We start from the raw sequence: 23,956 nt of genomic DNA, 5'->3' as shown, positions 1-23,956 counted from the left end.
CCTCATGTGTTGCCAAAAAGCAAACTAGAACAAACATTAGCTTAGCTTAGCATAAAGACTGGGAATGGGGTGAATACAGGCACGATCTGATGCGATGTGTTGGTGCTGTTCCTGGATCATCAAAACTATTGTTCAACATTGCAAGTGATCATTTGCATAGTCGTGATGTAACCATTTTGTTTTGTGTAAACACCACACACCAAACCTTAACCCTCACCTCATAACCATAAAGACAACCCTAATTATAACCTGAGCACATCCCGAAGCCTAACCCTGACACTTAACTGCCCCCTTTTCAGGATGTTTTCTTGAGTGAACATCAGCAGATTTTTCCATGTCGTAAAACTATGACATCATAACAATGTGATTGGTCACTTCTAACCTGGACCGACATTGACTATGATGATTCTGGTACAACACCAACACTGGGATTAGGTACAGCTGAATACAAGGCTGGGTTAAGCCTGCTATGTTAGTGTGCACAGCAAGAAAAAATAGTAATCCTGAGCTAGTGTTGTGGTGGTCAACAGCTGAACACAAAAGGGAACCAGCTGAAAGTTGGAATCTAGACAAATATACATTCTAATCATATATTTGTTTATTAAAGATACTAATGTTTAGCTCAGATTATAATAGCTGCCGTTATAGTAAAAAAGAAACAAACAAACAAAAACAAACAACTTTTGGACACAATTGTTTGTCCATATGAAGGATAGTTTTTCAATTAACTTACTCTAACACTGACACATGAAGATGTCCACCCAGGGTCTCCCAATCTATCCACAAATGCATTCACATGAAGAAGGTCTTGTTGACCTGTGACAAACATGGACAGGTCTACTGGCAGCAAAGTGGCTTTCAAAGCAGCAGTGTGTGTGTGTGTGTGTGTGTGTGTGTGTGTGTGTGTGTGTGGTAGGAAGAGAACTGAAATATAAATATAAAAATGTGTGAACATAACTCACAGCGGGAGAAACACACATAGGGAGAAAAGCTGGCTGGAAAAGGGGCGACTGGGTCAGTCAATGGACTTACCAGTATCACGAACTCATCATTACAGCACAGCAAGATCTCAGATTAACCTCCTAAGACCCGAACTCTTCCACAGCATGCATTTTTAATTTCTCTTGATATTTGGGCATATTGGGACCCGATGAATATAAAAATAAAGAATTACCTGATTTTTTTTTTACCTGATTGAGAGCCACATGTGAGGATATTCGTTTAAAATTTCGATAGAACAGTAGCCGTATAATGTCCTCGTAAGTGGATATCAGGCCCTTGTAGAGCAAAATTTAGTATTTTGGTCTAAATAACCCAAAATGTGATGTCCACATATGTGGACGCCAGGTCCTAGGAGGTTAATTATAACTGCATATTTCATTAACGCTTACATTTTCAATTCTAAATTAATTTGCTCCCTAGATGAAGGTTGTATCCTTTCAGATGCTACCATTATCACCCCCCCCAATCTGTTGTAGCAGATGCCTGCCCCTCCCTGAGCCTGGACCTGACGGAGGTTTCTTCCTTTTAAAAGGGAGTTTTTCCTCCCCACTGTCACCAAGTGTTTGCTCATAGGGGGTGGTCTGATTTGGGGTTTCTCTGTATTATTGTAGGGTCTTTACCTTACAACATAAAGCGCCTCACAACTGTTGGTGTGATTTGGTGCTATATAAATATAGTTGAATTCAAATGAATTAATATTGCTATTTTGAGCCCAACTCAATTTAATTTCTTTAAATGTATTAAATATTATAAATTAATCCACCAATGAACATCACACAAACATAATAAAGTAAAAATATTTTTATTTGTGCAACTGTACTATGTGCTGATCTGTGCTTTTCTATGTGAGACTTGAAGACGACGTTTTTTACAAATGGCGACGCTTCTTTCCCACAGAAATGATTGGTTAGTAGGCGACATTAATCTGTTAACCGATGCATGCAAGGTGTGAAGCAGAAGTTGCCATGGCAGTGGATCCCAGTAAGAGGTTATAGCTATTAAGTTTCTAGCCACCTTTCTCACAACTGACCACCCAGAGTTGAACCTGAAATTATGTGAGGCTGATAATACAGGCCTCTGATTATGAACCAAAGATTGGTGTTTTTTCAAGAGAAGAAGTGACAAAATGTATCACCAGTGATACCTGTATTTATAAATACATTAAGTTTGTTAGAGAGCAAACACTCCCCAAAAGAAATTATAGTTTTCTTCTCTTCAAAGAGGCTGACTAACTCTGACAAGTATTAAACATCCACCTTCAGGCAGTTAAACAACAGATCCCGGGAAAGCTTCATTCAAAAAGCAATAACAGCTATTGTAAATAATTTCTACACCCTCACATGATTTCATGTAATTCCACAAACAATGCTTCATTTTCTTCATTTTCTCCCACTCGAGTGCCTGGTACTTTGAAGTGATACAACAGCGAACCATTTTCCCAAACTGTTGTCAAGCCGGAGGCGTCCAAGCGTGCTTGAAAGTGCAAATTAGGTTCAGGTATTTGCAAAAGGCCGTACAGGTTGCAAGGACGTGCTTGCCCTGGATTGCAGTCACTGGATTAAAAAATGTCATTAAAAAGTGTGAAAATACTACAGAGGGAACACTCTTAAAACTCCTAAATAATATTTTAATGGAAATAGAGTTTTGATGAGGAGCAGATGGTGTGTTTGAGTTTAAAAGGGTTTGTGTTTTGAGTCATAAATCCATAGCCTGAGGAAGTCTCTGACAAAAATGTAATACAAATGATAATGAACACAGTCCCGTGTGAAAGGCTTAAACAATTTATTACACAAGTGCTTCCTCAAACTTGCAGAGCTGTATGTGATATACTCGCGAGGTACGTGAATCAGGACTGGTTTGATTGTGGTTTGACTTCTTGTTTTTCATTTCAGGTCTGTCACTGATAATATATTCATTCAGTTTTCATCTATTGTTGATTTAGGCACTCTGTTTGGAATTTTAGCTCCAGTCCAGCTGGATTCCGTCTCTCAAACCAGGTATGAGGGTAAGTCTTGTGGCGAAAAAGAGGGTTAGATGTCTTTGGGAAAACCAACATGGTGCTCTGTGACAGGGGTGTCAAATGTAAGGCCCGTGGGCCAGATTCAGTCTGAGAAAGACTCCAATCTGGCCCACCTGAATGCTTTGAAAAATATGAAGGAAGATATAAAGTTTTGACTTTTAACTAGATTTTCTATAGTGTAATTAGAAACTTTCAGTTTTATGATCACGGGTGTGGACAACGAGCTACCAGGACTTTTTCTGTACACGTTTATTCCTTGCAAATTGAACCCAGAGTCCAGATTTATTTCATGTACTATAGCAGCATTTCTATATCGTGTAGAAAAATGACATACTGTTATAATTGTACTTCTTTTCCTTTTATTAAGATTTTGGCGGGATTAAATGTGCAGATAAACTTCTGTTCTGCTCTGTTTGCCGTGTGATTTACAAGTCATTAGCCTGTGAATGTGCAGTCTCCCTTGGTTTCTCACTCAGATCCACCCCTCGCATGTCATCTCTGCTTTGAAAACACCACGAAAGCAACAGAAAACACTCAGCTTGACGCTTCACAATGGGACCTCGCTGACCACTGTGTGATGCCATAGTCCAGTAACAAGCAGCTCCTGTCTGTCTTCCTTCTGATTGGCTGCCACTCACCTGGCTTTGCAAACAGAACCTGGTGATGGTGAGCGCTGCTGCTTCTAAACACGGTTGATATTGTATATATTGCAATTAACCCAGAATTTTTTCATAACTCATCGACCTGGATACTGGAGTTAGGGACGTGATCAGTTCAATTCAATTCAATTCAATTCAATTCAATTTTATTTATATAGCGCCAAATCACAACAAAAGTCGCCTCAAGGCGCTTCATAGATACAGAGAAAAACCCAACAATCATATGACCCCCTATGAGCAAGCACTTTGGCGACAGTGGGAAGGAAAAACTCCCTTTTAACAGGAAGAAACCTCCAGCAGAACCAGGCTCAGGGAGGGGCGGGGCCATCTGCTGTTGGGGTGAGAGAAGGAAGACAGGATAAAAGATATGCTGTGGAAGAGAGACAGAGGTTAATAACAGATATGATTCAATGCAGAGAGGTCTATTAAGACATAGTGAGTGAGAAAGGTGACTGGAAAGGAAAAACTCAATGCATCATGGGAATCCCCGGCAGCCTACGTCTATTGCAGCATAACTAAGGGAGGATTCAGGGTCACCTGGTCCAGCCCTAACTATATGCTTTAGCAAAAAGGAAAGTTTTAAGCCTAATCTTAAAAGTAGAGATAGTTTCTGTCTCCCGAATCCAAACTGGAAGCTGGTTCCACAGAAGAGGGGCCTGAAAACTGAAGGCTCTCCCTCCCATTCTACTTTTAAATACTCTAGGAACAACAAGTAGGCCTGCAGAGCGAGAGCGAAGTGCTCTAATAGGGTGATATGGTACTACAAGGTCATTAAGATAAGATGGGGCCTGATTATTTAAGACCTTGTATGTGAGGAGCAGGATTTTGAATTAAATTCTGGATTTAACAGGAAGCCAATGAAGGGAAGCCAAAACAGGAGAAATCTGCTCTCTCTTTCTAGTCCCTGTCAGGACTCTTGCTGCAGCATTTTGGATTAGCTGAAGGCTTTTCAGGGAGTTTTTTGGACATCCTGATAATAATGAATTACAGTAGTCCAGCCTGGAAGTAATAAATGCATGAACTAGTTTTTCAGCGTCACTCTGAGACAGGATATTTCTAATTTTAGAGATGTTGCGCAAATGGAAGAACGCAGTCTTACATATTTGTTTAATATGTGCATTGAAGGAAATATCCTGGTCAAAAGTCAACAAGTCTCAAGGATCGCTCTAATCAAAGTTGCACACAATAATCACCCAATGGGTCGTCACTCATAGTGTGCTCACGGTCAATGGCGAGGTCATATTCATCATTTTCAATGGATGGACAGTGCAGCCAGTTGGTGATTCTAGAATCTGTTGGGGCAGGGGCAAAAATTTACAAAAGCCCCCCCCACCCAGCGCTGGAGGGGCCTCTTATGAGGGCTGAAGGCTCTGCCTCCCATTTTACTTTTAAATACTCTAGGAACCACAAGTAAGCCTGTGGTGTGAGGTGCAAAGTCCTCTATTGGGGTGATACAGTACTATGAGCTCTTTAAGATTTTTTAATTTAGGACAATGATTTTAAAGTTGTTTCTGGATTTAACAGGTGGCCAGCAAAGAGGAGCCAATATGTGCAAAATATACTCTTTCTTGTCCCTGTCTGTACTCACTGTAAGATTTTGGATCAGCTGAAGGCTTTTTAGGGAGTTTTTGGGACAGCCTGATAATAATAAATTACAGTAGTCCAGCAAGACGTTATAAAGGCACTAGTTTTATGGCATCATTCTGAAACAGGATGTTTCTACTTTTAGAGATATTGTGTAAATTGAAGAAAGCAGTCCTACATACTAGTTTGATATGCACATTAATGGTTCCAATATTTCTCACAGTGTTACTGGAGGCCAAGGTAATAAGTTAAGATAAGATGAGACTTCATTGATCCCACGACGGGGAAATTTTTTGCGTTACCTCAGCTCAGGTACAGATATCAGAAGGAAAATACAAAAAAATAAAAATAAAATACATACATATATAATATAAGTAAGATAATACACTATATACAATGGTAGCATACACAGTATTTGATTATGGATATGGTTGTGTTTATATGCAAGACATAAACTATAAAGCTTAAGATAATATCCTCAGGTTTGTCTGAAATTAGAAGTAGGAAATTAGAGGCCAATCAGGGGTTTATGTCTCATAAACATTCCTGTAGTTTAACCAGTTGGTTGTAATAACCTGTGAATTGAGAGCGATTGCGGACGAGCTACTACATCACCGATTGTCTTGTTCACTGACCATCCCAGAAATTTGGGCTTCAGTTTTGGTGAGTAAAATTCTCATGTTTTATTAGCCTGGTGCTTTCTGTGTGCTGCACTGATACCGTTCAAGAATACAGCTTGCTAACAAGCTAGCTAACATTAACCGATAAATTAGCATTCCACCTTTCATCAGTCCCAAAAAATTCGACATGACTGTGGTCAAAACACTAAAGTAGAAGCTTCAAAACTAATGGGTGATGTCACAGTGATGTCCAATCCATATTTTAGATCTATAAAAACTATAATATATAGCTAATAGTCTAATAGAACAGAAAAGGTTGGAAACAGTGCCTTTAAAGCAGTCTGACAGTTGAGATTGCAGCTAATATGGACAACTTGTCAGTAGGCAAACCTCATTATTTGTCATTTTGTTTGAAATGAGCATCTACCACTGTAACAGTATAGGAAAACCATAATTGGCCCACTTTATACCCTGTTACTGCTCTATAGGCATTCTAGTACCTGGGCCAATTGTTATCTCCAGCACTGAACAATAGCCATGCTGCTTGTGAACACCACCACTCACATTCAAAAAGCTCTTGAGTGGCTCTCTGTGAAGCAGCGCAGTCACTTTGTTTAAAATATATTCATTCCATGCAGATAAACTGAATCTTAGAGGAGTACCCTGGTAAGAAGCCACCTGTCTGTGGCGGTTTGACGCAGAGGTGCACTTGTGAAGAGGTTTGATGCGACAACGTTCACAACACAAGGCCCTAGAGGAGTTTCAAAAGTGTGTGCCTCGTATGTTTTCAGTATTTATCACAAAGGGAAGCCTCTTTCTCTCACATTCACTCAAATTCCAGAGGCACTGAAAACAAAGAATTTTATTTCCAGGCCTGTGTGTATGAGGTCCTGACCTTTGAGTTTAAATTAGATAAGTTTCAAACACATTTCTGTCAGTTATGGTCCATGTGTCATTTCAGTTTATATATACAGTACATATGTGTGTGTGCATGAATCAGGCCTAATCTATGAGAGACATATCTGGTGCAGTGAAAGGCATAAATAGGAACACATTTTGAATGTGAATCTGGATTAGAAAACATTTTTTCAAATCCATCTTTTTGATCCTTTTTTGTTTGGTGACTCTGTTATCTTTGTTGTGCCTCCTCTCTGTGCCTTCAGAGAGCTCCGTGTGGAAAGCCAAGCACATTACGATTTATGTTTTTATTATTGCTTCAGATGGCATGTGCCCAAAGCCCAAAGAAGGACCACGGCTGGTGGGCTTACACCTCCTTTGACAACTGATGCCTGCCAGAGCGACACTGTTGATCAGAGCAACGACGGATGTCGTCACAAGTCCCAAAAACATCTCCATCAAAAGGAAAAAAAAACAATAAGTAAAGACATAGCGCAAGAGTTTGTCTGAGTCCTTTTTATTGGGGGACAATGCCACATTAAATGCTTGACAATACTGGGTGGGTTTAAACAGCCTCAGGAATTACAGGTGTGTGGCCAGTTTAGAAGGAAAATGGATAAAAAAAATAGAGACATAAATCGCTGTACTAGGGTAAAAAACCAAAAACACATAATAAACATACTCACGGAATGATATTTTTGGTATAGTAACAAACAAAAAACATGAAAACACGTTCACATGACAAATGAGCAAAAAGATACAAAACACGGAGCAAACAAAGATAAATCATCACGTGCAGTGAAACAGTCACAGAAGTGGAACTCCGAGGTCAGTTTAATCTTGTTTCACACAACAGGACCCTGTCCGGTATCTCACATTAACTCACACAACACACTCGGGCTCAGCACTGTCGGGACAGAGAACAGGCAATCTTACACTGGCACCTGAAGTGTTAATATAAAAAAGGACAAAATAAATACGTAAGCTAAAAAGATGTAAACATAAAAAAATGCCCCCACCGATCCCTCAGTACCCGATTCTCACCCAACATGTTTATAAAAAGAAGAAGCAGAGAATGGTCGTTTCTCGGCAGAACACAAAGATTTATTTTTGTTGCAGTTTTGTTCTTTTTGAAGACGAGGACAGGTCTGCTGTGGTACACAGATCACTGAAGGGCTGACAGTCGTGCACCTTATGGTCCGGCATTCCTCCTCAGAGAGAAATGACAAAACAACAACAGTAACAAAGAAAAAAAAATCACGTGGCTGCCTCTGCGTTTAACAGGAAATGAATTTCATATGACAAAACAATGATGAGTAGAACCTGCCCTCACAGAGGACCTCACAATGATGTGGGGTCATGAGCGGGGGGGATATTAAAGGATGTTATTGGATTTGTCATAAATGATAAACTGGCCAGTCAGTGCTCTCTGCAGCCAATATGAGGAAGAGGTACGATCTTAGCTGAGCAAATTCTGAACTGTGAGTCTGTGAAGTTCATCTCTTTAAGGCATAATTCCAGTTTATTACAGCTTGGGCTTTGTGAACAACACCGCTCACAGAACATATCGACTTGGTCCTGCATAAAAACCTTTTCATAAAATGTATTTAACGTTATTATTGCTGTAAGGAGCGAAATGATGTTTGTGCACTTACACTTTACTGGTCAATCCCGAAAATTTAAAAAAGAAAAATTCTAATAACACTGAGAACTCCCATTCATGGGAGCTCTGGTTTCATAGGGACTACTTGTGAAATAATTTAGAATGAATGGGGCTCTATGAAGCTCTATGTCATTGTTGGTTTATTTCAGAATGGCTTAAAATCATCCCACATAGCAGACAGGTCTGGGCCAGATCTGGTGTCAAGCCGGCACTGCTGGCTGACTTCTGGCATAGTAAGTGGTATGTCATTCAGATATGGGCCAGGCCTGGTGTAGATGGCACTATTTATGTGATGGCATGCCACATCTGGCCCGATTGTGGTATGGTGTATGTGGCCCAGGCTCATAGAAAACAGGTCTTCCCTGGATCTGGCATCAAGCTGGCACTTCTGACTAACTGCTGTCATGGCAGAGTGTATGTCAACCAGATGTGGGCCAGGTCTGGCAATGATGGTGCTATTTATTTTCTTATTTTCCTATTTTAGTTAGAAGACCCAAATGCCATGTTGCAATACTATACTGCTATGGTAGCCAACGTTTCAAATGCAGGTTTGACAGGTTTGTAAGTGTAAACTTTATCCAAAACCTAGTGACGGTTTACTAATCTTTGCCAGTGGGTGACTGTAGCTCAGGAGGTAGAGCAGGTCACCTTCTGATCGGAAGGTTAGTGATTCGATCCCTGGTTCCTCCAGTCTGCATGTCAAGAGTGAGAATGTGTGTGGGTGTAGTTAAGAAGCACTCAGTTTAGAAAAGTTGTGTGATTGGGTGAATGTGTCATGTTGTATAGAGCACTATGAGTAATCCGGGAGAGTAGAAAAGCTCTATATCAGAATTAGTCTTAGAGTTTTAGAGTTTTGTCATATTTCTTTTCATGCTATCATGTTCCAGCACATGTTGTTATTACATGGTTTGACAGTGTGTCTGCAACTGGCCTGTGGCTGCACACAACTTACACATGGCCAACATACTGCAAAGAATGACGGCCCTTTGGCACAGGACCACCAGTGTGTCTGCAACTGGCCTTGTGCTGGCCCATGTGTGGGCCACCTCTGGCAAACCAGATCTGGGCCACCAAAGGGCCGTCATTCTCTGCGGTATGTGGGCCATGTGTAAGCCCATTGTGTGGGCCAGATCTGGGCCATACCAATTTTGCTATGTGGGATTGATGTAGCTCAGTTTTTAGATATGTTATGGATTATGATTGTACAATTAGGAATGGCACAGCATCACGAGCCAGTTTAGGGCATCCATGATTCTGATTTCAGGAAGGAAACAAGCAGCAGCAGAGCATTTCTAGCAGCAGCCTCCTGATAGTGGTCATCATCAAACTCAACAAAGTTTGTCTTTTTTATACAATCACAGTCTAGCGCAGCTCGATGGATCTCAATGCCACAGCAAGATAGACGATATGGACAAAAGTAACGTTTGAATTCGGGTGTGTTCAGTGCCATTACCACAGGTGTATAAAATCAAACACCTATCCACGCCGTGTGCTTTTACACATGTTTGTAAAAGAATGGATCGGTCTAAAGAGCTTGATGAATTTGAATGTGGTGCTGTAACAGGATGTGCCCACTCCAGATTCCAGTTTGTTGAAACCATATCATACTTTATCACATAAAAAGGCATGGAGAAAGCTGTATAACGCACATATTTCTTTCACTATAACACCTCACAACAATGCCGTAACAGGCTGATGTCAGCATATTATAATAAAAACATTTTAGCCCTTGCTCTTTGGAGGGAGCTGTGCTTTCTGAGTGTTCTTGTTTGTTTTTTGTCAAACAAGTCTCAGTGAAATATTGGCATCAAGCTGCAAGCAAATGTAAAAATAATATAATTTAAAAAAGCTTTAGAGCGCTCAGCTTCTGGCCATCCGTTGGCGAGACTTGCTTGCAACACAATAGAAACAGAAAATCTAGTCTATTGTGGTGAATGCAAAGCTGTCACGAGGCCTTAGAATAAAACATGATCCAATTCAGGACAGAAAAACAGCTTCTTGTTATCCTGCAGTTATAGCATGAATGTAGGATGATGTTCAAAATGAAACAGAAGCCGCAAAAATCACTAAATTAAGCCCATGATGCGACTTTAAATGCGGTCGTCATCATAAAGATGAGTTCAGACTGAACGTGAAGCTAAACTAGCGCCTCGAGCTATGATTCAGCTGCTAGTTCCAGACACAGAAAATTGGCTGCATCATGCTGGCAGCTTAAATTATTCCTTTACCTTTATGAAGCGCAGTTGTAGGCTCGCAGTTTAATGATGTTAACACATCTTCAAGCATTTATTTAGGACGTTTTGGAAATGATGAAAATATATATAAAATGTCGTCAAGGGCTTTAGTATAAAAGTCTTGGCATTTGCTTACAAAGGCTAAGTCGCTCATCTTTTTGCTAGTCTCAAGGCCACTCACATCCATGACCAAACGTGAGGAGTTTTCTTCATTTGGTGACGTTAGATTGACTTTGCTTTTCTGTATTTTTGTTGTGCAAGATTGAGTATGACAGCATATGGTGTCCAACAAGCAGGAGACTGACTGGCATTCCTCCACTGTGTTGGAAAAAAACAACAACAAATGTACATTCAGCAATGCTGTATATTAACATTTCTTTTTTTTTGTTTTGATTGATGTGTAACACATTACTGGCAATGCAGCAATCCATGTTGAAAATGTGGGTGCTTTAAGGCAGAAGTTCCAAGCAACATTCATCTTGAGGACGACACAAGCTGGTCCACTTTTCCTTGAGCACTGATTTCAGTGCGTGCATCTGCAGTTTGCATACGCTGGATGTTCATGTGCTGTGTGTGCATAATATTCTCCACATGCACAGGATGACTCAAGGTGTATTCTCAGAGACGTTTGCATTCCTATTAGCATGCATTGAGCCGCTTTGATAAGTCAAGAGGATAATAAATAAAACAGGCTGACGTTGTGTGTAACAAGTGTCCTTTGGGTATCACTGGAGACATTGCCACCACCTGGTGTCTGTGTATCTTTGCCTTATTTATGAGTGCGTTGGAGTCTTCATTTATACTAGGAGGTGAGGGGGAGCAGCAGCCTGCATCATCTCAAGATGCTTTGGTGCGTGTGTGTTTATACATTTCCACAGTGCCTCGATAAGGCCTTCCTCGCTGCTGCTTTGTAGTGTCCTCAGAGATTATGCCGATGTTCTCAGAGGGCTTTGGCACTGGTGGTGTGAGAAACTGTGTGTGACACTGGTTTCTGCGGGTAGCGGCTGTAGTAGTAAACCTGGAAGAGGATGGTGATGTCCACGAAGACCTGCAGCAGGCCGCAAATCCAGAACTGCACCGGAGCCTGGGTGAGGAGGAAGTACCCCGTTTTAAAGGTGTCACCACTGGTCCACATCAGAACCATCTTGATGCTTCATGGAAACAAGAAGAGAAGAAGAGAAAACAATGTTAATATTGTAGCCCATTACTGTAGCTTTACCATTCTGTATCATTCTTTTGTTACCAGATTTACTGGAGTTAATTTTCTTTAAATTATTTTGAATGTTATTTTTCTAACAAGCACTTCTGACAACATGACAACAGTGTTGTAGAGCTTTGTCATGCCTTCACCAGCCTTTGTCCAGTTTTTCTTTTTAGTATAAGTTGGTTAATACATTACTTCCTATTTAAAACATGATTAATAGACTTTAAAAGTTGTGTTGCGGTAATTCTCAATAAAAGCAAAGCGATTAGTAACAGGCTAGGTGTCTAGGGGTGCTGCATCAGAAATGCTGTTAGTGACTATTCTCTTAAGGAAGGGAAACAGAAAATGCTGAGGTATGCCAAACTACACAAGAACTGCACTGAAAATCGGTGGGAGCAGGTATGTACAGAGGATATCAGGAGGGAGGTATAACAGTGCCCAAAGACATCTGTAGAGCACGGTAGAGGCTCTGTCATGGTTTGGGCTGTTTTTCTGCCAATAGTGTTGACAATCTTATCAGAATTGATGGAATTAGAAATGCATAAAAGTACTATCAGATTTTGATCCACCAATTAATATCATCTGGAAAGTATCTGATTAGCAAAGGCTTCGGTTTTTAAGCATGACAATGATCCCAAACATACTGCCAGTGCAGTAAAAACATACCCGGATATAATAACTCAAAATTGAACACTTTCGGTCATGGACTCTCATCCCCCAGAGCCTGAACCCCAACAGCAGTGTGGGATCATCTTGATAGAGATTGGAATAATCTACATCCGAAGAAGAACTTTCAATGTATTTCAAGAAGCCTGGAGAACTATTCCAGAAGACTACGTAAATTAATAAAACAGTTCAGTCTGTGTTGAGGAATGAAGAAGGTCATACCAAATATTGACGTTTAGGCTCATTAGAATTGTATAAACTCTTTTTGCCTTCTATGCTGCATTTCCATATATTGTTGCACATATTTCAGTAAATAGCTGCACCCATTTCCCATCATCCAAAGAAAGAATAAAGAAATGAGAGACTTTTTCCATAATACTGTTATTGCATCAACATGGTTGTTACAAAAACCAAACGTGTCCAAATGAAGTTTATTTGGCAGAAAATGTCATTAGGAAATAAAAATAGAATCCTGAAGAATATGTGCAAAATGAAACTGTTTAGTATTAATGAGTTCTAGACTGCTGTTACAGAGTAAACCAAATTACTGATGGAATACTTTGTTCTCATATTGAACACTTTGGGTCTGTCCGCACATCAACTTCATTGCATTTTGACCAGACCTTTAATGCATCCTGGCTTCATTTCTACTTGGACTGATTTTTTTTTTTTTTTACTCCATTTGGTCACCAAAACCACATGTTAATGACAGCAGGACACGAGGTCTGAGAGTTGCAGGCAGGAAAGAAATAGGAAATATGACACAATAAGTACCAGGGGAAATTGAAGTAATGAATCTCTTCAGGTTGCATGCTTCTTATTAACTTTGCATCCTGTGGCACATTTCTAACTATAAAATTCTGCTTCCGGTTCATACCGAGCTGTTCACAGGGTGCACGTGAGACAATCCAGGCATGAATTCTGCAGTTATCGCTCTACAAGTGACTGGAGATGAGCGCCCATGTGACTTGGAAGAGCCAAAGTTCCTCTAAGCATAATCATCATCCTCTCACTGGCACTGGAAAGCACTGTGAACTCAACTAATGAGATGGAAAAGGAAGCCAAACAAGAGTCAGCGAAAAAAGAACAAAGGCCTGGGGTCTGAAAACACACTTTCTCATACATGTTATCCTCTCCCAAGATAGAAAAACACAATGTACAGCTGCGTATCAAGTAATGCGAGGACATCAGTTCAAAAATGCTTGTAAAGCTCTTTGAAAAGTTTGGCTTGGGGGTTATGGGTGTTTCCCGCTCTCTTTTATGACAGCATCAACAAATCTATCGCCTTCTGCAGAGCTCAGGTACGCTCGCCTCTGTTTTTAGTTTGCTTGTTGCCTTTTTCTTTTTGTATTATTTGTTTGAGGAAGAAATACACACAGGCAATGCAGACAAAGAAAGGACTGAACCAGCAGTGTGCCCACAATCCACTCATAGACGTACAGAAGGAGGACTTGTCAGATGAGCCTCCTAAAGCTACCAGCCTACAACAATGTGAACACATGCTGCGATATCTGAAATCCTTTCACTCAAGCGTGTTAGCTTGGTTGGTCAGCACTATTTGAATGAGCTTTGCAGACATCTTTTTTTCTGCCACTGAGGCAACTGCTACCCTGAATTTGAAGGGCTGGCATATATCCAGTGGTATTTGACTCTGTGAGATACTGCTGGATATGAGTTTTATTGCCCAGGTCTGGAGATATGTTTATCTGAGATTTAAAAACTGTGAAAAAGTAGAAGAAAGCATTTCCTTTTGTGGTATTTTGTGGTATTAGCCTTGTATTTGATCTGTAGTGCACTACCTTTTTGCTTTTCACATTTCTGCCCTCATCTGGGTAGTGACCAAAATAATGTTTGGACATCAATTCAATTCAATTCAATTCAATTTTATTTATATAGCGCCAAATCACAACAAAAGTCGCCTCAAGGCGCTTCATAGATACAGAGAAAAACCCAACAATCATATGACCCCCTATGAGCAAGCACTTTGGCGACAGTGGGAAGGAAAAACTCCCTTTTAACAGGAAGAAACCTCCGGCAGAACCAGGCTCAGGGAGGGGCGGGGCCATCTGCTGTGACCGGTTGGGGTGAGAGAAGGAAGACAGGATAAAAGACATGCTGTGGAAGAGAGACAGAGGTTAATAACAGATATGATTCAATGCAGAGAGGTCTATTAATACATAGTGAGTGAGAAAGGTGACTGGAAAGGAAAAACTCAATGCATCTTGGGAATCCCCCGGCAGCCTACGTCTATTGCAGCATAACTAAGGGAGGATTCAGGGTCACCTGGTCCAGCCCTAACTATATGCTTTAGCAAAAAGGAAAGTTTTAAGCCTAATCTTAAAAGTAGAGATAGTTTCTGTCTCCCGAATCCAAACTGGAAGCTGGTTCCACAGAAGAGGGGCCTGAAAACTGAAGGCTCTGCCTCCCATTCTACTTTTAAATACTCTAGGAACAACAAGTAGGCCTGCAGAGCGAGAGTGAAGTGCTCTAATAGGGTGATATGGTACTACAAGGTCATTAAGATAAGATGGGGCCTGATTATTTAAGACCTTGTATGTGAGGAGCAGGATTTTGAATTCAATTCTGGATTTAACAGGAAGCCAATGAAGGGAAGCCAAAACAGGAGAAATATGCTCTCTCCTTCTAGTCCCTGTCAGTACTCTTGCTGCAGCATTTTGGATTAGCTGAAGGCTTTTCAGTGAGTTTTTTGGACATCCTAATAATAATGAATTACAGTAGTCCAGCCTGGAAGTAATAAATGCATGAACTAGTTTTTCAGCGTCACTCTGAGACAGGATATTTCTAATTTTAGAGATGTTGCGCAAATGGAAGAAAGCAGTCTTACATATTTGTTTAATATGTGCGTTGAAGGACATGTCCTGGTCAAAAATGACTCCAAGGTTCCTCACAGCGTTACTGGAGGCCAAGGTAATGCCATCCAGAGTATGAATCTGGTTAGATACCATATTTCTAAGATTTTCAGGGCCGAGTACAATAACCTCAGTTTTATCTGAATTAAGAAGCAGAAAGTTAGCGGCCATCCAGGTCTTTATGTCTTTAAGACATTCCTGCAGTTTAACTAATTGGTGTGTGTTATCTGGCTTCATGGACAGATAGAGCTGGGTGTCATCTGCATAGCAGTGAAAATGTATGCTATGTCTTCTAATGATGCTGCCTAAGGGAAGCATGTATAATGTAAACAGAATTGGTCCTAGCACTGAACCCTGTGGAACTCCATAATTAACCTCAGTGTGTGAAGAGGACTCTCCATTTACATGCACAAACTGGAGTCTATTAGATAGATATGATACAAACCACTGCAGTGCAGTACCTGTAATACCTACAGCATGTTCTAATCGCTCTAATAGGATATTATGGTCAACAGTATCGAATGCTGCACTGAGGTCTAGCAGGACAAGCACAGAGATGAGTCCACTGTCAGAGGCCATAAGAAGATCATTTGTAACCTTCACTAAAGCTGTTTCTGTGCTGTGATGAGCTCTGAAACCTGACTGAAACTCTTCAAATAAACCATTCCTCTGCAGATGATCTGTTAGCTGTTTGACAACTACTCTTTCAAGGATTTTTGATATGAAAGGAAGGTTGGAGATTGGCCTATAATTAGCATCATCAGACTAGAAAGGTGACTGTCCTGGATCGCTCTCTACCAGAAGTGGCTCCGGGACACACCGAGCACTTGCTGGACAGATAACCCTCTTTTTCCTTCTTTTTTGGGCAGCTTGTGTCCCTCTTGGAGGACCGGTTAGGCAGAGGGACTAAGGATGCTCCCGCTTAGACTGCTTCCCTGCGATCCAGACCCAGTTAAGCATCAGGATGGATTGATGGCTGGAACTCAGTTCCTGACTGTGACTCATTAGGCTGCTTGCCTTTACTTTTATCAACTTGTAAAAGCTAATCAGGTTTTCTTCTTCCCTGACACTGCTAGGCAATGAATGTGATTACCAATGAGCATTCAATCAATGTCACCTACTGAGCTGAATCAGACAGAGCCAAACTGGCCTTCAGTGTGTAATGCCAGGACACAGTGTTTCCATCAATGTTAAAAAATTCTGTGACATCTTTCCCCTAGAATCAGCGTTCACATATTCTAGAACTGAGAACCATTAAACTTAAGTGTTGACCAGCTTTTATTTTTGTTAATCAAATAATAGCTATAATTCTGAAAAACTTTTTATTGATATTCTGGAAAGCAGACACTAAACCTATGTCTTTGTTGTCCTGTATGGGATTCATATATTTAACCATTTCAAAGGTTACAGAGAAAAAGACAAAATATCCAGTGAGGGCATTTCTCTGGGTGAAAATGGGCAGAATAGATAACTTGTTACAAAAAAGGTATGTACAAGATGTCAAACCTTGAAGCAGCTTTGATGTGTTGTACACTAAACTGGTTACACCTTTCCACAGTCCAGGGAAAATAACTCTGTCTTAGTCGTCTGTGATCTCAACAAAACACTTTCACCGCATTAGTCTTACTGAATTCAACACGATGCTGATTTTATAAAATACGGTCTCCATTAGGTTACACAACAGCAATATAGTGCAGTGTGCTTACTGTGAACGTTATGAAAAAACCCAGAAACATTTGACCTGTGGCTGATGTTCAGGGCATAGTTCACCGTCTGATATGAATGTTCCACTAAGAAAGTAAAGTACATTTAGTTGCAGTTCCCAGTGCCCCGCGGATCCTCTGATAGAGCATCCTGAATAAACATGTCGCAGTGTGATGCTTTGATTACTGCAGCAGGTGAATCATGGTGATATGAAGATAAAGAAGAAACAATGAATCGTTGTGTTAGCAGATTTCCTGCCTTTCTATAAGCCGCTTAACAAATGTAAAAGGGAATGGGGTGGAGGAGTGGCTTGTCACCCCAACTGTGTGCACTTTAGCCACACTGGGGCAAAGCTTTGGAGCCAAATCCCTTCTTGCATTATTTATATCCCCAACCTCACCTTAGACTTATGTATTTTTAAGACGATTTTTTTGTTGGGTTTTTTTGTTGCAGATTTTGTCATACACTCCTTTCTAACATTTCTCCAGCTCCTTCCCTGAATCTTTTCAAAATGTTTGCACTGGCATCGTTTTCTCCATTTTTTTAAGCATGTCTCTCTCCTCATCCATTCAGCCTCCCATCAACTCTCTATACCCGTTTGTATTTGCATTCCCTATACCTGCTGTCCTCACACCGCTCTTTCTCCACGAGGAGCTTGTTAGCACTGTGAAAACAACCCCCTCCAAACATCCCCCAAAAACCCCCACCACCCACACCTCCCTCAGTGGCTGCTGTCTTAGTTATGGTGCTGAATCTGGATGTAAAGATAAGAGAGGGAGGATTCTTGTTTGACCAGTTCCTTTGGTGGTTCCCTAATAAGACGTGGCAAAGGCAGGGCTGTGGGGAGAGGGTGTCTGGCTACTTATCTGTCACCTTCTCTGAGACAAATGAGGGACGGAGAGTGCCAACTGAGCTCTGGGCTCAAATGGCAGCAGTGGAGAAGCATAGCTGCACTGACCACACAGTTTCTACACTGGGTTCCAGATGCATGGTATGGTAACACTGGCTAAGTACAAACTGTCTGTTTATTTGTATCCATGTTCAACATGGTGCACCAATAAAACCAGCAAAGACTGTAAACAGAGTCTAAGCTGTAGAAAAGCATCAAGTTTTTCTACAGCTTATTTTTTCTCAGAATTCTGAGAAAAAATAATTCTGAGGAAAAAGTCAGAATTCTGAAAAAGAAGAAAAAAAGACGTGACAACTTTTTTTCCCCCCCGGTGGCCCTAATCCTCATCTGTAAAATTCAACAAAACCTTAAAGTAGCATTAGCTTGGTTAGCTTAGAGTCCAGAACATAGACGGTGTGAATGATGGACGTCACTTTTAGGCCAGAACAGAATTTTTTCTCAGAACAGAATTCTGAGAAAAAATTATTCTGAGGAAAAAGTCATAATTCTGACTTTTCTCAGAATTCTGGAAAAGAAGAAGAAAAAAAAAAAAAGACGTGCCAACTCCCCCCCCCCCCCCAGTGGCCCTAATCCTCTTCAGTAAAATTCTTTCCAGTTCTGCAGAGAAAAAAAAAATCCCTGAATCATATTATATCGGCTATGCATATGTTGCATGCAGCTAGGAATACAGGAATAGTTTAGACTCAATTGTCTTTATCAGATACATTCATGTGTTTTTTTTTTTTTTTTTACTGTTTTATTTGTTTATACTGAGAGTCACATTTAAGACAAACTTCCACTGCCTTCCAATGGACAAAACTTGATTTATCTTTCCTTGTCAATGAAAGTGTGTTTTTCTAAAACGCAGTTTTACAATGCTAGCAGTTCTGTGCCAATTCATTCATCTTTGTTTAAAAAGCCTATAAATAAATCAGGCACCTGGTGCTTCAACCTCAGCTGTGCTATTTGCCATTTCTTGGGACAAAGCACAAACCCAGCACATGCAGAGGCCAGGGTAGAAACTGTCTGGTTCAGCGCCACAGTAGTTCTTCACTTCTGCCATTTCAGCCCAGAGCACAGCGTGCTGACATCAACAGCTAATCAGAAAAGCATATTTCAGTTCCACAATATGTGTACAGTAAACTAGTATAAAGTTATAAGGTTTATGTTAAAACAGAGGATCTGTTGTCCATCTATTTTTAGTTGGTTTTTTAGCACATTTCTTTTTTGTGCTTCACTCACACTTTAGTAAGAACTAGGGCTGCCACAAACGATTATTTTGATAGTCGACTAGTCACAGATTATTTTTGCGATTAGTCGACTAATCAGATCATCATCCATTGGACGTAAAACGTACAGCTTATTGCACCAGCAGCATCTGCTCTTATATAACTATCATTAGCTTACAGCTTTAAGTGTTTCAGGTTTGTGCTAACTAAAAATAAAGACAAGATGATAGTTTATTAAATTTTAATGAAATTTGCAGATTGTTTCGGTGAAGTTTAATAAACTCCTTGCTATCTAAAATATAACAGGACACCAGAGTATATTCTCGAGCATCTCACACTTCTGATAATCAGCTGTCTGCTTGATGTTTATTCAGCTGTGTAAAAACTCTAACTTTAATCTCAGCCAAACCGATTTACTCAGGAACAAATAAAATACTGAAAAAAGCCAATAACATTTTTAAGTTATCTAAATTACTTATATATCATGTTTAACCTGAGTAGCGAAAGACGGTGGTGGGTTTGAAAACGATTTGCCGGGAGTCCGGTGTTCTCACGGCTCTAGTGAGCCTTGCCCCCGGCTAGCTATCGAGCTAGTGGGTAACAGACGTCTCCGAAAACGTCGGAGCGCTTTTGAAAATATGTGGTGTCTTGATAAACTGAGCAGATATTTGAGGTTTACAGAGCTACATTCTCGCCTGAAAATATGTTAAACGTTTATTTTGTGACCCAGAAAGAATAATAAGAGTAATATTAAAACTAACTAGCTGCCGCCATTGTTGACAACTGAGCTGGGCCGCGCTATGAATTCTGGGACAGAGCTACTTCTTCTTCTTCGGGGTTTAACGGCAGCTGGCATCCTTGTACATGCAGTGCTGCCATCTTCTGTTTCAGTCCGTTATTACACTCTTAAATCCTACTACTTATTCCTGCGTCTTTGGGGATCTTACAAAGCTTCAAACGACGCGTCGACTATTAAATCAGTCGTCGACAATTTTAATAGTCGACGTAATCGTGACTAGTCGACCAATCGTGGCAGCCCAAGTAAGAACCACAATATTTAAACATAGAATGTAATTTCAATTCATTGCCTGGCACAAATTTGTAAAAAGCATAAGGCAAGGATATGAAACTGTGGAAACCTGGAGGCAAAAAACCATTAACAAATTGACTATGATGAACAGAGCAGCAGTGACAACAGAGCTGTAGCATTACAGAAGGAGCTTTTCCGATGGCGGGTTGCCAAGTGGCTTACAGATGTACAGCTAGGCTGGCTAAAGCACATAAACAGCTTTACCTATGAGATTTGTCATTTGGATTCTATATTCACTCAATCTTACAAAGTTATACTGTGAAGGCCCGGTACTTCTCTCAGCTGAACTTTGAACTTTTGCAGTTTTACAAGACAAAACAAAAACAGTGGGGTCATTCCATCATGTTTTAGTCATTCCATCAATTTTTAATCCAAACATTAAGAAAATACTATTTCTATTCAACTTAAATGCTGAGTCGAGCAAATATGCCAAGTTTTATCACAGCGCAGCTGTGGCTACAACTGTAGCTGCCTCCACCAGTGTGTGAATGTGAGAGTGAATGAATAGTAGAATTGTAAAGCGCTTTGAGGGTCTTGAAAAGCGCTATATAAATGCAATCCATTATTATTATTAAAAAAAAAGATTAGACTATCTGCTGATATTTAAGTGCCATTAAAGACAAAATTCAATCAGAAGATGGTTTATGAAGGCCCGCATACCATTTTACACAATTAACTACTAATTTACTAATATTCTTTAAATAAAGATGCTCAAGATTGTGTCATTTTTGCTGTTCTTTGTGGTCTTCGCTGTCTGGTTGTTCATTCATACATTTATTTACAAAAATATGACTTTAGATCAACAGTTCATTCTCAAAAGAGCTGTAACCCTGAAGGATTGAAAAGAAACAATCCCATTATCATTTAATCATCTAAGAAAGAGAAAGCAGGACCCCGAGTGATGGATCAGATGGAGGGATTTCGTGTTGGACGAATGATCTGAGGATCCTCCAGCTGCGGTGATCCGAAGCTCTGCCTGACAGCCCTGCTACACACAAGCGGTGCCATGCACCAGACCACAGGTGATGGCCTGGCTGCATCAGCAGTCAGTTCAGATCTACCCAAGGCACGTGGCAGTGTGTGCAGACAGCAGCCTGCAGGCTAAATAAGGCTCTGGCACCGTTATCTAGCATACTGGGATGCAGCTCAAAATCACAAACCTTATAAGGCTGCAGTTGGCTGTCTGGATGTCCCATTTCTGTGTTTTGTGTTTGTGCGAGCCTGTATGTGTTGTTGTGTTTTATTTGTTTAATGGTGGGCTGGTCAGCATCAGTATGTACCATCTAATAATAGCAGCAGCTTGAAAACTGTTACCACAGCCCCCCTCAAAACACAGGATACACATGCCACAAACACCCCTTTAATCCGGCCTAATGTCCTCCTTAAAGTATCTGCCTTCACAAATATTTATTGTAGACTGGCTGAGATAGTTTCACTTGGTTCCAAGACCAGTGGCACCCACATGATTCAAGAAAACATCTAAATGATCTATTAAGCAGCACTTAAACTCGTATTAACATATCTTCTGTCACTTTCTAGAATTAAATGTCAGAAAATGGATTAAAAAGCCAATTATGTATATTATGTAAGCAAATACTCCAATTTCCGAGAACACTAATAAGAACTGAACACTGTGTTTTATATTATAAATAAAAAAATAAATGGTTATAAATTCTAGAGTACAATGAATAAAAATATAACCATCCAGCCATTCTCTTCCGCTTATCCTTTTCAGGGTCCTGGACCCTGGAGAGGTCGCCAGTCTGTTGCAGGGCTAACACATACAGACAGACAACCATTTGCACTCACACCTACGGGAAATTTAGAGTTTCCAATTAACCTATCCCCACTAACTGGATGTCTTTGGACAGTGGGAGGAAGCCGGGGTACCCGGAGAAAACCAACGCAAACACGGGGAGAACATGCAAACTCCACACAGAAAGACTTCTTGCTGTGCAGCAGCAGTGCTAACCACCGTGCTGCCTAAAAGAATAACATAGGAGAAAATTAGCTCCAGATTCAGACTGTTTTAAATTTATGCATGTCTTAATTCATGATTTTATAAATTTTTGATTAATTAGGATTTCATAATTAACAATAAAAACTGAATTAAAAATAAATATTAATCAATATGTCATTTATTAAAATGAGGTTTTGTTTAGAATAAATTAATGCAACCCCACCCCCCAAAAAACAGTTATATCTCAAGTATTAAAACTTGCTTTCTTTTACGCAGACCTGTTGTGATTAATGTTGTGTTAGCCCCTAAAAAGCCCCCCCCCCAAAAAAAACCAAACAAAACAAACAAACAAAACCCCAGTCAGAGTGAAATTTTCAGTTTTAGCAAATAGCAGCTGGCTGCAGGAGGGAATAGGAAGTATAAACGTTCGCTGATAAAAGCCGAGGCTGACGAAGATGATGGGGAGCATTCACTTTATCCTTATGATAAAAAAAAAATCATAACTACTGGAGGCTGCCAATGACAAATTTGTTTTAGCATTCAGATTAAAAGAATGACATTTAACCTGAAGTTATGTATACTGGGAAACATACGATTATGATTGATGAGGTTAATATAACACCTGAGGGTAAATAAACAGATAACTAACACATGGTTTCAGATCTGTCTTCATGGACATGAGCTATGTCTTCCCGAGTTCCCTTCATGATTAAAAACAACAACAACAACAACAACGATAACAAAACAGCTTTGCTACCTCCTGTCTGGTGCAGCGATGGTGTATATCTAGACGCTGAGTACATCTGAAATGATTCATAGCAATATCTACCCCGTTTCAACTCCACCCACTGCCTACTGGGGAGTGTGGAGACGTGCACTACTGTGAGTCTGAATATATAAATACTAGGAAGTGGTGTAACTTAAAATATACCTACAGTCAGAGTGGGAGCTTGCTACCTGGGCCATTAATTGAGAGGAAGTCAGCATTATCCTTTACCATGTGGACATGTTTTTTTTTCCTTTTTAGTTCCAGGCACTTACAGAAAGTAGCTCTCTTGTTTACATGTGTGCATTTCTCACTTCCTCTTAACTACACATACCCTGAACACAAGAACAAACCTGATAGTAACACTGCAGCCGAGTTCTAACCTTGAAAATTGTAAATTGAAAACACAACATCCTTCCTTTATAGATTTTTGCTTCATATCAACACACACACACACACAGACACCACACCACACCACACCACACCACACCACACCACACACACACACACACACACCTACCTTGATTGTTGGCTGAGGTAAGTAACCTAGCAACAGCCTGCCAGACTCAACAGGTTGTGCTCACGGGAAGGAGAGGACAAACAATAAACAGGACTGGAAATGACAATGTCCTCCTTTTGAGGAAGATTTACCTTCAGACTGTGCAGTAGGGTAACAAAAGAAAAAGCAGAACTAACAGGAAGCTTCATGTTCTCACTGACTGGGGGCTGGAGTTCTTTTGGCTATATTTGAACTAACTCTATGGATAACAGAGATACAGGGACTACACTGTGTTTATCATTTGAGAACTAATGAGTAGGGCTGCCACGATTAGTCGACTAGTCACGATTACGTCGACTATCAAAATCGTCGACGACTGATTTAATAGTCGATGCGTCGT

The 23,956-nt window shown here is 40.4% G+C and overlaps 1 protein-coding gene across 2 annotated transcripts in view; it reads right to left on the bottom strand.

Annotated features, from left to right (window-relative positions):
- Positions 1–7,283: 7,283 nt before the first annotated feature.
- slc66a2 (solute carrier family 66 member 2) overlaps positions 7,284–23,956 on the bottom strand; it is a 47,890-nt gene continuing 31,217 nt past the window's right edge. For both annotated transcript variants that reach the window (XM_084920185.1, XM_084920186.1), the window contains one exon: positions 7,284–11,830. In XM_084920185.1, the coding sequence (XP_084776311.1) occupies positions 11,620–11,830 (211 nt within the window). In that variant the 3' untranslated portion in view covers positions 7,284–11,619. The remainder of the gene's footprint in view (positions 11,831–23,956) is intronic.

Source organism: Perissodus microlepis, chromosome 22 (assembly GCF_051167445.1).
Source record: "Perissodus microlepis isolate ML-2025 ecotype Zambia chromosome 22, ASM5116744v1, whole genome shotgun sequence".
NCBI classification, from domain to species: Eukaryota; Metazoa; Chordata; class Actinopteri; order Cichliformes; family Cichlidae; genus Perissodus; species Perissodus microlepis.
Note: the sequence above shows the minus strand (reverse complement) of the source record. Positions and strands in the feature narration are given on the sequence as shown.